The 13,109-nt window shown below is 35.9% G+C and overlaps 1 protein-coding gene across 1 annotated transcript in view; it reads right to left on the bottom strand.

Annotated features, from left to right (window-relative positions):
- Window positions 1-13,109, bottom strand: part of LOC146543612 (uncharacterized) — a 234,386-nt gene that overhangs the window by 175,582 nt on the left and 45,695 nt on the right. Inside the window, exon 3 of the mRNA XM_085233263.1 lies at window positions 10,903-11,008. Coding sequence (XP_085089389.1) covers window positions 10,903-10,944 — 42 coding nt within the window. The 5' untranslated portion in view covers window positions 10,945-11,008. The remainder of the gene's footprint in view (window positions 1-10,902; window positions 11,009-13,109) is intronic.

A 13,109-nucleotide genomic window follows, 5' to 3' on the forward strand; every position in this document is an offset into this window, starting at 1 on the left:
AAAAGCTGACTACTAATTCCTCAGAATGCACTAAGCGTCTCAGATACACTGAATGCCTCAGACATAAATTACCTGAACTGCAAGAGCTCAGCTGTTCTGAAAATCAGGTTCAGCTTCTTATTAGTTGAGGAGTAACAGACTCCTTTATCCAGTATTAAGCTGTCAGAGACAGGCTTTGCTGTCCTCAGTAAAATCAGAAGCAGATAACAAACAAAATTACCTTCTAGGATACAATCCTAATTGCATTGTGCTGGCTATCAAGCTATCAACCCCACCTGCCCTCACAGGTATAACTGTGAGTGGCACAACAGCTGGGTACAGACATTAAGACTTAATGTGTAAAACTGGTGAGAGGTTAGCATGTTCAGTGTACTGATTTGCTGAACTGGAAAAACAGATTTAAAAAAAAGAACTGCTTTCTACATTAATAACAAAAAGACTGAAAAGCCTCTCTCAAAGGATGTAGAGGAAACTGTGGGCGAAGCTTCTTTACAAAGAACTACAATTATCTTGACAAAGCCCTACAGAATTTCTCTTCGAAGAAACATGGACACAGGAAATTTCTGTGGGGAAAAAAATGTATAATAAAGAATAGAATGAATTTTTATTTTCCACACCAATTCTAGATCCTACGTTATCAATTCAAGTTTCAAAGAGCAGTATCTCAGAAACACTTGACACATTTTCATCTAAAGCAATCTTCAGTAGAAAATGAAGCATTGGTTGGTAAGCAGTGTATTTACCACGCTGCATGAAAAATGAACTGAAAAGCAACATTATGTATTTTTGAACTGTATGAACTCAGCAAAACAGCAGCCCATTTTCCACTGCCACCGGTAAACAGGTGATGCAGGTAAGCACGACAAGTTGCTTCAGAGAGCTAGCGGTCATCAGAACAAAACAAAACAGCCAAATGGAGAGAGTGAATTTATCTTCAAAACATCCAAAGAAACACTCTCCTGCTGTATCAGAAGGTATACACTTCAGTGGGTAATGAAACACCTTGAAGAATCATGTGACACTGTTCATATTGTTAAATGCACACTTATTTAACAATGTTATCTGCAGGGATATAATTGCAAAAAAAAAAATCTGTGCAATACTTACATTAGAAACACACACACACAAAAAAAAACCTAAAAATGAGGAGCAAGCTCTTTACTACTATCCTTGACATCAGCAATGTGCATTAGATCCGAGTGCCTTTAACCACTTATACCTGGGAAAGAAAATTACAGTAGTCCAATCTCAGTTTGATAAAGACATGGACTATTGATAATAGGTCATCATTACAGAGGAATGGACAATGCCTTTGGTTAACTGTAATTATCAGTTCCCTGTTCCCAAGGTGACAGAGGAACATAACTATTCCTTCTACCTCTTACAATCTCTCTGCAGTTGTTAACTTGACATTTGTTCATTAGAAGATAATGACATGTGAGTGGGTATAATAATGCTCTAAGATCATGAAGATAGAATTCAGGACCCAGTATTTTAACTAAAAATTAGTAATAGGCACATAGCTATTGCACAACATTGTTCACTGTTCAGACTTACTGAGGCTCTGCCAGTAAAACTTGGATTTGCCTGTTTGACTGGACTTACTTCTGACAACACACCACAAATGGCTGCAGATGAAGAGAAAATCAAAGCCATCAGAGAAAAACACTGGTGCTGGAAAGTGGAACGCGCTTGGAGAGAATGACAAGTACTTATAATTGCTGAAAAGTGTCAAGTTGCTGATGGGTTGTGATAATAAAAGATAACTTATTAAACAAGTGAAGCAGAATGTAAGTGTTCAAACAAGCAAGAAAACAATAGCTGGCAATTCAGGTACTAGATATGGATATTTAAATCTGAATTTTTCCTCAGCACAGTACTGAAATAGCAACAAATAAGAAAAATAAATCAATAAATATTTTTAAAAAGTCCTTCTCCAAGGGAGCCCATAATACAGTTAATATGAATAATACAATTAAAATGAAAGAAAAAGTCCATGACTATTTCCACCACTAACATCTAGGGTGTGTCCTTCTAATAAACATTTTTGTACCAACAAAAAGTAACTACTTTCTATGTGTTGAAATACCAAGCTTACAGGTGCAGCTAATAAACTTCCAACTCTGTACCCCTTTCTCATTCTTCAGAAGACTGGCTAAGAATGGGTCTTAAAAGCTTGATTTATGTCCCCTTTTTCGAACAGGATTGCTATCCATCAGGATTAACAAGTTTTTTTTTTGCAAACTTATAACTAAATCATCTTCTTTTACATCTTGTATTCAGTTGCTGATGTAATACTATTACCAATAGAATTGTTCTCATTTTGCCTGTAAAACAGAGCTGGAAAATAAAGTATTTCTTATTTCGTAGGATTGCAGGTCACACATGAAAGTTGTTACAGTTTCAGCACACAGGTTTTCATATGCATATCATGACCTAAAACCCTATGTACTCCATTCCTGTCCCCTCTTGAACAAAGGGACTACCAATGGGTAAAACGTTTACAAAACGTCATCCAAAAATAATAGGAAGGGATAATGCAATGCCCATTTCCATTACAAAGCCAGAAGTGAGTGCCTAAAGCTCAAAACTATTTTCTACATAAAATAAGAAAATGCAATCGTGTCATTTTATCTCTACTGTTAATACAGCTCCATTTATCCTTCTTATGGCTATTCCTGGTTTTACAGAGCTGGCTGGCTGAGGTTTAATGTGATGAGCAGTAGCACACAGAAAATAAGAATATAAACACTGCTAATGAAGTCATCTCCCACAGACTCATGAAGCGATATTCCCCAAAATACAGCAATTATTAATTCAAGTCTATACACAGTGTTAGGCTTGGACCCATCTAGGATACAAAAAATATATTTGCAAATGAATTAAGTACAGCTTTCTGAAAGCGCAGATTTTGTACTTGGAATCTGCATCTCTAGAAAGACTCTCTGAAGGAGGCCCTGTTTTTATACAGTGCACTAAGAATCAGCTATTTTAAAGGAGAGATTTTTCCTTCCCAACAAACCTTCTCCTTTCCTTCCCGATCAATATGACTAACCCGATACTGTGAAAAATTCATTAACTACATCATCCGAAGAAAGCACCTCCATAAAACAGGAGAGTTCTGATTCCACAGAGATACTAACAGGAACAGTTACATGAAATGACTGCAGTGCAGGATCTCTTTAGCTCTCCAGACAGCTCTCTCCATCTCAGACTCTGAAAAAGCCCTGTCTCTCAAAGCAGAACATATGACACAGACTCAGTCCAGGTTCTGCACTGTACAAACACTGCTTCTGCATTGCCATGGGTTCATGATTCATGTTCCTGGGTCCGGGTTGTGTCTGAACCCTTCCTTCTGTTCCCTTTAGGGAAGGAGTAGTGATCTTCAGTGACACTCATTGCAGTAACTGAGATCAGCAAACTACTTCTGATGGCTTTCGCATACTATTTGGTTGTCTAGAGAAACCAACAAGTGCTTTAAATAATTGTAACCCAGGTTAGAAAGAAGCTGATTGAAATCTGTTACTTTTCAGCAGTGGATTTATACATTCTTGAGAAGTTATTTTGTGACTTCTTCGCACAAAAGCCAATAAATGTGAGATTTACTGACATACAATGAATATTTTCTTACCCTCTATTCATCGAATCACTTTTCTTTTGCACTCTAATATTCTTTATTCTATTCCCTTTTATTCTGTTACCATTTTCATCTCATTTTCAGAGGGCAAGAACTGATAGCAGCACTATGGATAAAGATTTCGGGTTTTGAAGAGAAATGACGAAATCCCTACAATACATAATGAGACTTGATTCATATTCTGGAATATCAGGGACCCTGTATTAATTTTGATATAACAAAGAAATAACACAGTTTACTACCTTAAATCATTCGATACAACTGAAGCAAGTCAATTACACTATTTTTGCAGGACTGACAAAGAAAGAAGATAAAAACATCAGTGTTCACACAACTATGATGTGTAAATATAATTTCTTTTCAAAAGTATGTTGGAATAAATGCTAATTGCCAAGAAAAACATATCAATGAGAATATGAAAAAGCTTTCACATAGATTCAATCTTTTGTTCTTATCATGTTGTGGTCATAAGGTCATCATATTAAGTTCTGATACTTCATAATCTGGAAGTGCTGGTTATAGATGTAATAACCAACTATCATGAATAATATTAAATATTTTTTTATTAATTTTTTTTTTCAGTTTTTTTTTTCCCAGATTTTGAGAATCTGGAGAAGTCACAGTTGAGTGAACTGGCAAACGTTCCAATTTTCAAGAAGGGTAAGAAAGAAGACCCTATTCATTTCAGGATCACCAGTTCTCACTTCAGTGCCTGGTAAAATTATGGAGAAAATTATGCTGGGAGTTACTGAAAAACCACATGAGAAACAATGTGACCATTGGACACAGCCAACATGAGTTCATGAGTGGAAGTTCCTGCTTAACTAAATTAATTTCCTATTAAGACAAAGTCACTCATCTAGTTGACCAAGAGAAGGCAGTTGATGTTATCTTTTACTATTGTTTCTCAGAATACTGCTCTGGGCAAAGTCATAATGTGATGGGTGAGCAATTGGTTGGTGGGTTGTGCCCAGAGGGTTATCAAACTGAAGTTACATCAGGCTGGCAGCCAATCACAGCAGAGTTCTCCAGGGTTCCATTTTAGGGCCTGTTCTCCCTAATGTCTTCACAAGAACTGTGCGGTTATGAATGCCACTGTACAAAAAGAACATAAAACTATTACTGAGCGTCAAAAGGAGGGTTATAAAGATGGTGAAGAGTGTAGAGGGGAAGACGGCTAAGGAATAGCCAAAGTGCCTCTTGGTTTGTTCAGTCTAAAGAAGGGGAGACTGTGAGGATACTTCACAGCAGCCTACAGCTTCCTCATGAGGGAGGTACAAAGAAGCAGGCACTGACCTCCTCTTTCTGGTGACAGCAACAGAACCCGAGGGAACAGCTTGGAGCTACAACAGGGAAGATTCAGGCTGGATATCAGAAAAAGGTTCTTCATTGAGAGGGTGGTCAAGCACTGGAACAGGCTTCTCAGGGCAACAGTCATAGCACTGATCTTCTGGAGTTCAAGCAGTGTCTGGGCAATGCTCTCAGACATATGGTCTGATTTGTGAGAGGTCCTGTGTGGAGCTAGGAGTTGGACCTGGTCATCCTCACAGGGTCCTTCTAGCTCAGGTTATTCTTCAATTCTATGAAATAAGAGCTATGATTTTTTTTTTATTTTTTTATTTTATTTTATTTTTTGCATTTTACAAAAATAGTAATGCATCTACTTCATATTGGCATTTGGAAGTGTTAAAATATTAAAATATTATGAAAAGTTATTCTTGCTTGATAGTGGCCTCACAATGTACCAGGCAAGCACAACAAGATCAAACTGTGCTGGACTGCCTAGACTTTTTCAATTTTAGATTGCAGGTTTGAAAGCAGGTGGTAGAGACTTAAGGGATTCTTATGTGTTCATTAGCACAGCTTTTTATGGCTTTATCTTCTGGACCTGCTAGAACCTTCTAAACCTTTTACTCTCATAAGTGCATAAACGGGAAGAACATCATCTCTTCTTTGCTGCATTATCTGTCTTGCCACCAAGAGTCATAAGTACTATTACACTTCCTAAATTCAAGCCAAACAACATCCGTATTTGTTCTGTTATACGTAATTGAGTGGGACAAATCTTATCTCAGCTACCATTTCTTAAATATAGTTTCATCTTTGAATATGAATCCAGATGCAATATAGGTCTATTTAGCACAGTAAGAAAAGCAGGTAATATCAGCCCCAGTGGAATACCCTGACAATGCAGGAATTTTGCTTTTATGACCGAGGCCATCTTGTTTTCAAGTGTGACTAGCTCTGCCAAAATGGTGTTGTGCTAAGTAGAAGTGCTCAAAATATATAACAGGTCCAGAACTTTATAATGTGCAAATTATTAATCTGATTTGTTTTTTACTGCTTCATCCTTAGTGTTATAAGTACGTCATGTGTATTTGCTGTACACGTTCACATCACATTCTTTTTAAATGAATATGTTCCCAAAATGTATACACTGAGGATCTAATGCATTTGTTACACTAACAGAACTTCAGTTCTAGGCTGCATCAGAAGGGCAAATACAATTCCTCATATCCCAACAGCAATTTCATTTTCCCTAATAATGGCTAGATTGTTGTTTATCAGGTTCTAAGTACACATTCAATTTTATCTTTTTCCAGTTTCACTGAAGTAAGCCTGTGATATACTTAATTATTTTGCTGAAAGACTCTGAAAGCTCATATCAGTCATCTATCTAATTAGCATTAGGTGTTATTTAGAATGTAATTCTCAAAGGTAGGTGCAGCAGCAGAGAAAAGTAGTGCATTGACTCTGATAGAATATATTAAACCCCTGAATGTTATGAAAGATACTACAGAATAAAAACACAAATAGGGAGTAAAATGCCATTATCATCAAGCATCCCCATTCTTGCAGTTCTGAAGTGACAATCCAGTGAATTTTCAAGTAAATTGGGAAACACAGAGAAGTAAATAATTTTCCTAGGTTTCTGTTCCAATCATTACGTTACTTGAGAGGCAGAGTTGCTGAATATTAACATGAAGAACTATAGAAACACTGAAGATATTTTCTTGAATTCAATATGACTTCATTAATATTATCTGCTACTGTAAGAACAGAAGGGCTAAAGCACTTACTGTTGTGCTCTCATGCTGTTCTATGATGATGGAACATTTTAGCTCTCATTCACTTACATAAGTCATTATGATTTTTAATTTCTGGTTATTGGAAAAGCCATGAATTGATACGTGGTAATGAGTTATTTTTCTCAAAATGTTTCTTCACCAATTCAAAAGAAAAATCCCTCATCTTAAGATATTTGGATTCAATCTATATTCATGCTCAACCGATACTCTTTTGTTGCAGAAGTATTATTTTGATACAACATAGATCCAAGAATACCATATTTGAGAGTGAGATACTTCAGTCAAGTATCCCTGCTCATTTTCAATATCACAGCTTAAATTCACAACGTCAAACAGCATTCTAATAAAATGCCAGCCCTCATCACAGCAGTCTGTTTAAATCTTGGCTCTTTATGTGACTGAAGCACCTTCAGCCTAGAACTAAATTGCATGTATTCTCAGACACCTAACTTCAGCCTTTTCTCTCATAACACCCAATGTCTAATTTTATTTTCCAAGAAAAAGTCTTTGTGAGCTTTCCAGTTCTCCCCTTCTTTAGAACACTTAGTCGCTCAAAAGAACTACAAGTGAATTTTTGTAATATTAAGAATTAGCAGGCTTTGCCAGTTAACAAACTGCAAAGAAAGAAATAACAGAGTTGACTGAAACTGGTGAAAGCACGAAGTCCCCTGATTTTTGACACTTTGTACACCCAAATGGCTTCAATGCAGTTATAAAGAACAAAAGGCATCTTCATAGAAGCAGCAGCATCTCAAACACTATTCCCAACTGATCCAGACCTTAGCTAATCACCTATTTAAATTTCATGGGCTCTTCCTTTAGGAAGACAATCCATTTCATTTGCTCCAGTTTGGCAGTCTACAACAGACCACTTATGCTTGACACCCCTATAAACCAAATACTGTAGAAATTGACTTTCCAACATACAGCAATATTCCCCTTCTTTTGTGTGTGATTGTTTGGGCTCCAGCTTGGGCTCCATAACATAAACTGTTCTAAGTTCTGGTTGGAATTTCTAAATACCAAAAATCAAACAGTACAGTAATTCAAATACTCGAAACACTGATTATTGTATTTTCATTGCAGACCTATTCTGACCATTTTGTGTATAAAGAATAATCAAAGGTCCTAACATTGCAGTAATAAAACAGAAGTGTTCAGAGTAGCAGGCAATCCAGCCTAAGAGAGGTACAGTTAAGGTGAGATATAGTTAAGAACAATCCTGAACCTGAATTCTTCTTAAAACATAACACACATGTAAAGTCCACACAGAACAAGTTTGTGCATATGGTGACACTACAGCAGTGTCTACGCCTTCCATGCACAATGCAGAGAGAGCCTGAGAGCTACCACTCAACAGGAAAGCTGCAATAGTAGGACAATAGTCTAGCTCACGGATGGGGCAGCATCAGCCCCAAGCAAGAGTTTAATTAGCCAAGCTTCACCACATACTGCAGTTCAGTTCAAACTTCTGATTTTTCTAGGCATGTAATACATTTCACCCGTCTGGAGAGGGCAAAGTTTGTGCAGTCTCCCTGTGAAAGACTTTTGAATAGTGAGTGCTCTCCATACATTTGCTTCTTGAAGTTCTATCTAGTTAGTTCATAATCTTAATTTATTTTAGGGCATTTTCTGGTATAACGCTTTGCTAAGACGACATGGGATATTAAACTGAATGCAGCATAAATGGAATAGGTTTTTGCCAATGACATTATAAAAGCTGTGTGCAGCATTTTATGAAATATTCTAATTTACTCTGTAATGTCTCTACTGCAGTTTTGCAAACATAACAGTGTTATTGAAGGAAAAGAGGTCACCACAACTGAGAATGTCAGTCATTCAACAACTTCATTCACACTCTGAGGTATTATAATCATTTCCTCAGATCTCCTGGTGTCTCTTCAGTTCATGTTATTCATAATAAACATGCAAGAGTTAAAATAAATGAACAAATACTATACACTGGCAGTAAGCAAGTCTGATAGAGATAAATAACAGATTCCTCTGCAAAATTTTCAAATTAAAATACAGCATTGTATTTATGAAAAATAAAATGAGACAGTTTTGTATTGCTATATTGAGATGTTTCCTTTAACTTAGCCACATGATAACGCAGTGAAGCAATTTTCAAAGGCATTCAAATAATTTAAAGTGAAAATTAATTTTGCAGCTAGTTGTATTTATCTTGCTTTGTAAGTCCTTCTCATCAATATGTTTTGCTTACTTCTACTAAACTATTTGTGGAGTAAAAGTTTCTAAAAATTGTTTCTAAAAAAGTATCTAAACAAAAAGATTGCCATGATCCAATTGCTTATTTATTAATTCACATCAGTGTATTAAAAAAGGATTTAAATTCATCCATATAAGGACTTATTTCTTGATTGATTCTGGTTTTGTCTCTGGGACAATACAATATTTGTATTGTCAATACACCCTTAATGTATGGACAGGAGAAGAGCAGAAAAAATTAATTAGATGAAATAGTAAATTTAACTGAGATGCAAAATGCAAAATAAGATTTAGAAGAGTCTGATGAAAACTTGAAAACTCTAAGCAATTTATCAGGATTGATGGGAAAAGGTTTCTGGGACAATTCTCTTCCCATCCATGATGCATAAACAAGTTAATACAATTATATCATATAATAACATTAAAGAAGAAATCTCATCCCTGGATATTCAGAATTACCTCACTTTCCAATACACAGAGTACTACAGGCCTACTATTACAGAAATCAGAGAGAGCAGAGGACATTGAATTATGCACATAATATCAGAAAGACTGATGGAACAATCAAGTATTAAAAAGCTCCTATAATATTTAAGAAATGACAAACACGACTTCTTAAAACGCTCAACTGAAACACACAGGAAAAAGAACGATAAGAAGAGCTCCTGTCTACTGTTGATAAAAATGCTTCATTTTTCAATTTACTTTCACTTCATTTAAGTATTTTGTTTGCCAGGCAGATTCTTTGCTGTATTTTTCCTTTGAATTTGATTGACATGTACACAATCCAAGTTAAAGACATGTTAATTAAGTGATAGAACACCATGATTGAACAGTATTTGTTAAATGGGAAAATAAAATTCAATCAGGACTAAACATGTTTATACAAGGCAGCTTCATTCCAAAAGCATGGGATTATTCTAATCAGAAATTGATTTGGATGTACAAGTATACAATTTTTAAAATAATTCTAAAAGTAACTCATCTCCAAGTAAAATGCCATTTTCTAAACCAACAGAGCATGTAATAGTTTATCATTACAAGCAAAGTTTAACTTAAACAAAAGTTAACTGCAATTCCCTGCAAGCCGTATTTTGGAAGGAATGGATCACATTTCCTTGTTATGCAACGCAAGGACATGATGTTGCAGAGGAATGTTATTGAACGTTACTGCAGAGGAAGAGAAATTACTTCTTCTTTCCATGAGACTTTCCTCATTTTTATTTACTGCAAATACTGAACTGTGGACACTTGCCCACTTAGAAATCACCCAAAAAGCCTAAAATGTGCCTCAGTATGATGTTACACACAGCTGCTTCAAATTATGTCTACAGAATTCACTCACCTCATAAGAGTCCTCACAAACAGTATTTCATTAACATAGTAGGGAGAAATACATTGGATGTCAGTATTATATAGAAGCCCTAGCATAGAGGCTATTCTGTATTATTTAAAAGGCTATTGGTAATTGGAAGCGTGTTTGAAGTGAAATCCATCTTGATACTCATGAACAAGTATATTTGTATCTGTCAAAATCATTGTGAAGACCCTCTGGAATAGAATAAAACATACATTTCCTAACACTAACTCGTATAAAACTTTTTTCTGGGATTCCATATGCAATTAGAATCTTAAGAGACCAATTGTACTTCCTATTAACACTAAAATTAACTAGCTTTTCCAATGAGATATATTGATGCTACCTTCTTCACTGAAGCACTATTTTGAAATAAACTACTGCAGTTCATCATATCCCTGAAAGTGTGCTGAAGATAACATTACAGAATACTGCATATAGCATCAGATATGCAATTTCAGCATAAAAATAATGTCATTTCCAATCCAATTCTGTAAGTTTTATACTTGACTCAGAACATTTTCTGAGTTTTTCCAATATTTAGCCAGTCACAGCTTCTATAAAAAGTTGATTTTGATGTCTTTACATACCTGTTCTTCAAGAGCAGGTTTTTTTTTTTCTGCGGAGTTCATACAGGAATTGTGGGCTTCATCCAGGAGATTGATATTTTTAGTTGGGTACCACCATGAGAATAAGCTAAAAAAGACATTTAAGAAAAAAAATGTTACTTACAGTTGGCATATTCAGACATGCCTTCAATGCTTGTCTCTCCAGTATTGGACTCTTCTCACTGACTTCAGCTACCTATAATTCAGGATCTATTCAAAGATATTCACCTCGGCTAACTCTGCATGTAATAGCACTTTTAGCGAATGACCAGTCTGTAAGTAAAACTGGGTTATATCAACATCTGCGGATATGGTACCCAACATCCTTCACCACTGAGTACAGATAACTAGCTTAAAACCCTCAAAAATTTTGAATATTAATTACAAGCTGTAACAACAATCAGTAAATGCTTTAAATTAGTTTCTATCAATTCCAATAAATTATTGTCTTATGAATATAATTATCAAATGAAATACTTAAAGTCAAAATGAAGTTTGCACAGTCAAAGCTCCTTAAACTCACATGTACTCTTCCAATTTAGTACAAGCTACAAGCACAAACAACTACTCTAATTCAGAAGTGTGGCAACTTTTCAGATGAAAGTAATTCTAATTACCCTCAGCTTCCTCACCTGTGCCTGAAACTGCATGGCTAAGGCTAGATGAAGTTCAGGTGCCTTCTACAGAAACTCCATGATAGGCTATTCATGTCCTGACTGGTGAGATGTTTCATATTCCAACCCTTTTCGTAAGGATTTCTTTTCTTCTTATCAGTACTGTGCTGCTGCTACATCACCGTGGCACTAACCAATATGTCCTCAAGTTTCCTAGTGACAGTTACAGTTTACATGTAGACATTTGAATCTATTGAGTGTAATGGAGCTAAGCATGCACCAGGGACTTGGGAAGCCATGTGCTGCTGCCAGAGTCCTGGGCACAAGAACATTAAGTATTTTAATACAAAATCTCTTATTTGGGAGAGACTTGTAAAGTGTTCTTTAGTGGAAAAGAACGCAGTTGGAACAAGTTGAGAAGAAAGAGAAAGAAGCATGATGGCGTTAATAGGGCATTGCAAGGTATGAACATTATCACAAAAAGAATGGAGACAAATCCTACAAGTTAATGCAGATCCAGGATAACTACAGAAAAAGTTTGGGCAAACGAGAGCCAGTAAGACTGGCAAATTAGTTACAATAGACTATGGCTGCCCCAGCCAGTCCACTGAACATTGAAAAACGTACCGTTAATCTGCTTACAAAAGCCACCTTTTTTGTTCTATCTTCAGCATAACATTTTCACTGAATTAGTAACTGCCTTTCATTTCTGCATAGTACTGAACAAATACACGATGACAGAGATTGACTTACATGCAATGTTTTCATCTTTTTATGTGCCCCCATTTATCATATGCTGAATTATAAACCATAGATTTTTAGCACCTACAACATGTAATTTTTTTATTTTTAAGATATACAAGTGAATATAAATCAAGACAGTAATTTATTGGCCAGATAATTAACTCCTAGTCATGCACAAAATATATATTATCCAGCAATTTTCTAACCAATGCAATTGATTCATAAATCAACTACATGATTTATAAAGTATAAAATCAAGTCTGTAACAGAACATTTTGGAAAGCGAGTCAGAATCAGGCAGTTCCTATTCAGGGACCTTGCTTTTATTTCCACTTCTTGTAGCTAATAGAGTGAAAAACTGCTCTTATTTCTCACGTGCTATAGCAACAGTGAAACACGGAAATGAACACAACCACTTCACCAATACTAGACACAAATGAAGTACTTATTAAAAAATATATAAGAGCTACCTTACCATGTAGAAAACACAAGTCTTCCTCTCCCAGGCACTTCTAGATCATTAAAGCTAGCATCAGTCTTCTTACACTCATCATGATCACTTTTTTTTTTTTTTTTTTTAAGAAAATTATATCAATATTCTAAACAGCTATAACACCCCCCAAAAAAGACATTTTGTTATACTTTGTTGAATCTCTCCCCACCTACACTTTCTAAGCAGTTGCCTGTTTTAAAGAGCCTTTCCTCTGACCTTCTGCTGGGGGTGCAGCTCTCTGCTGCCAGGTGTGCCTTATGCCACAGGTGACCCTCATTGGGCAGCACTAATTGCTGTGCCCTGACCTGCCTGGAGATGGGCAAACCTTGCACAGGGAC

This window comes from Meleagris gallopavo, chromosome 11 (assembly GCF_905368555.1).
Source record: "Meleagris gallopavo chromosome 11, MGAL_WU_HG_1.1, whole genome shotgun sequence".
Taxonomy (NCBI): Eukaryota; Metazoa; Chordata; class Aves; order Galliformes; family Phasianidae; genus Meleagris; species Meleagris gallopavo.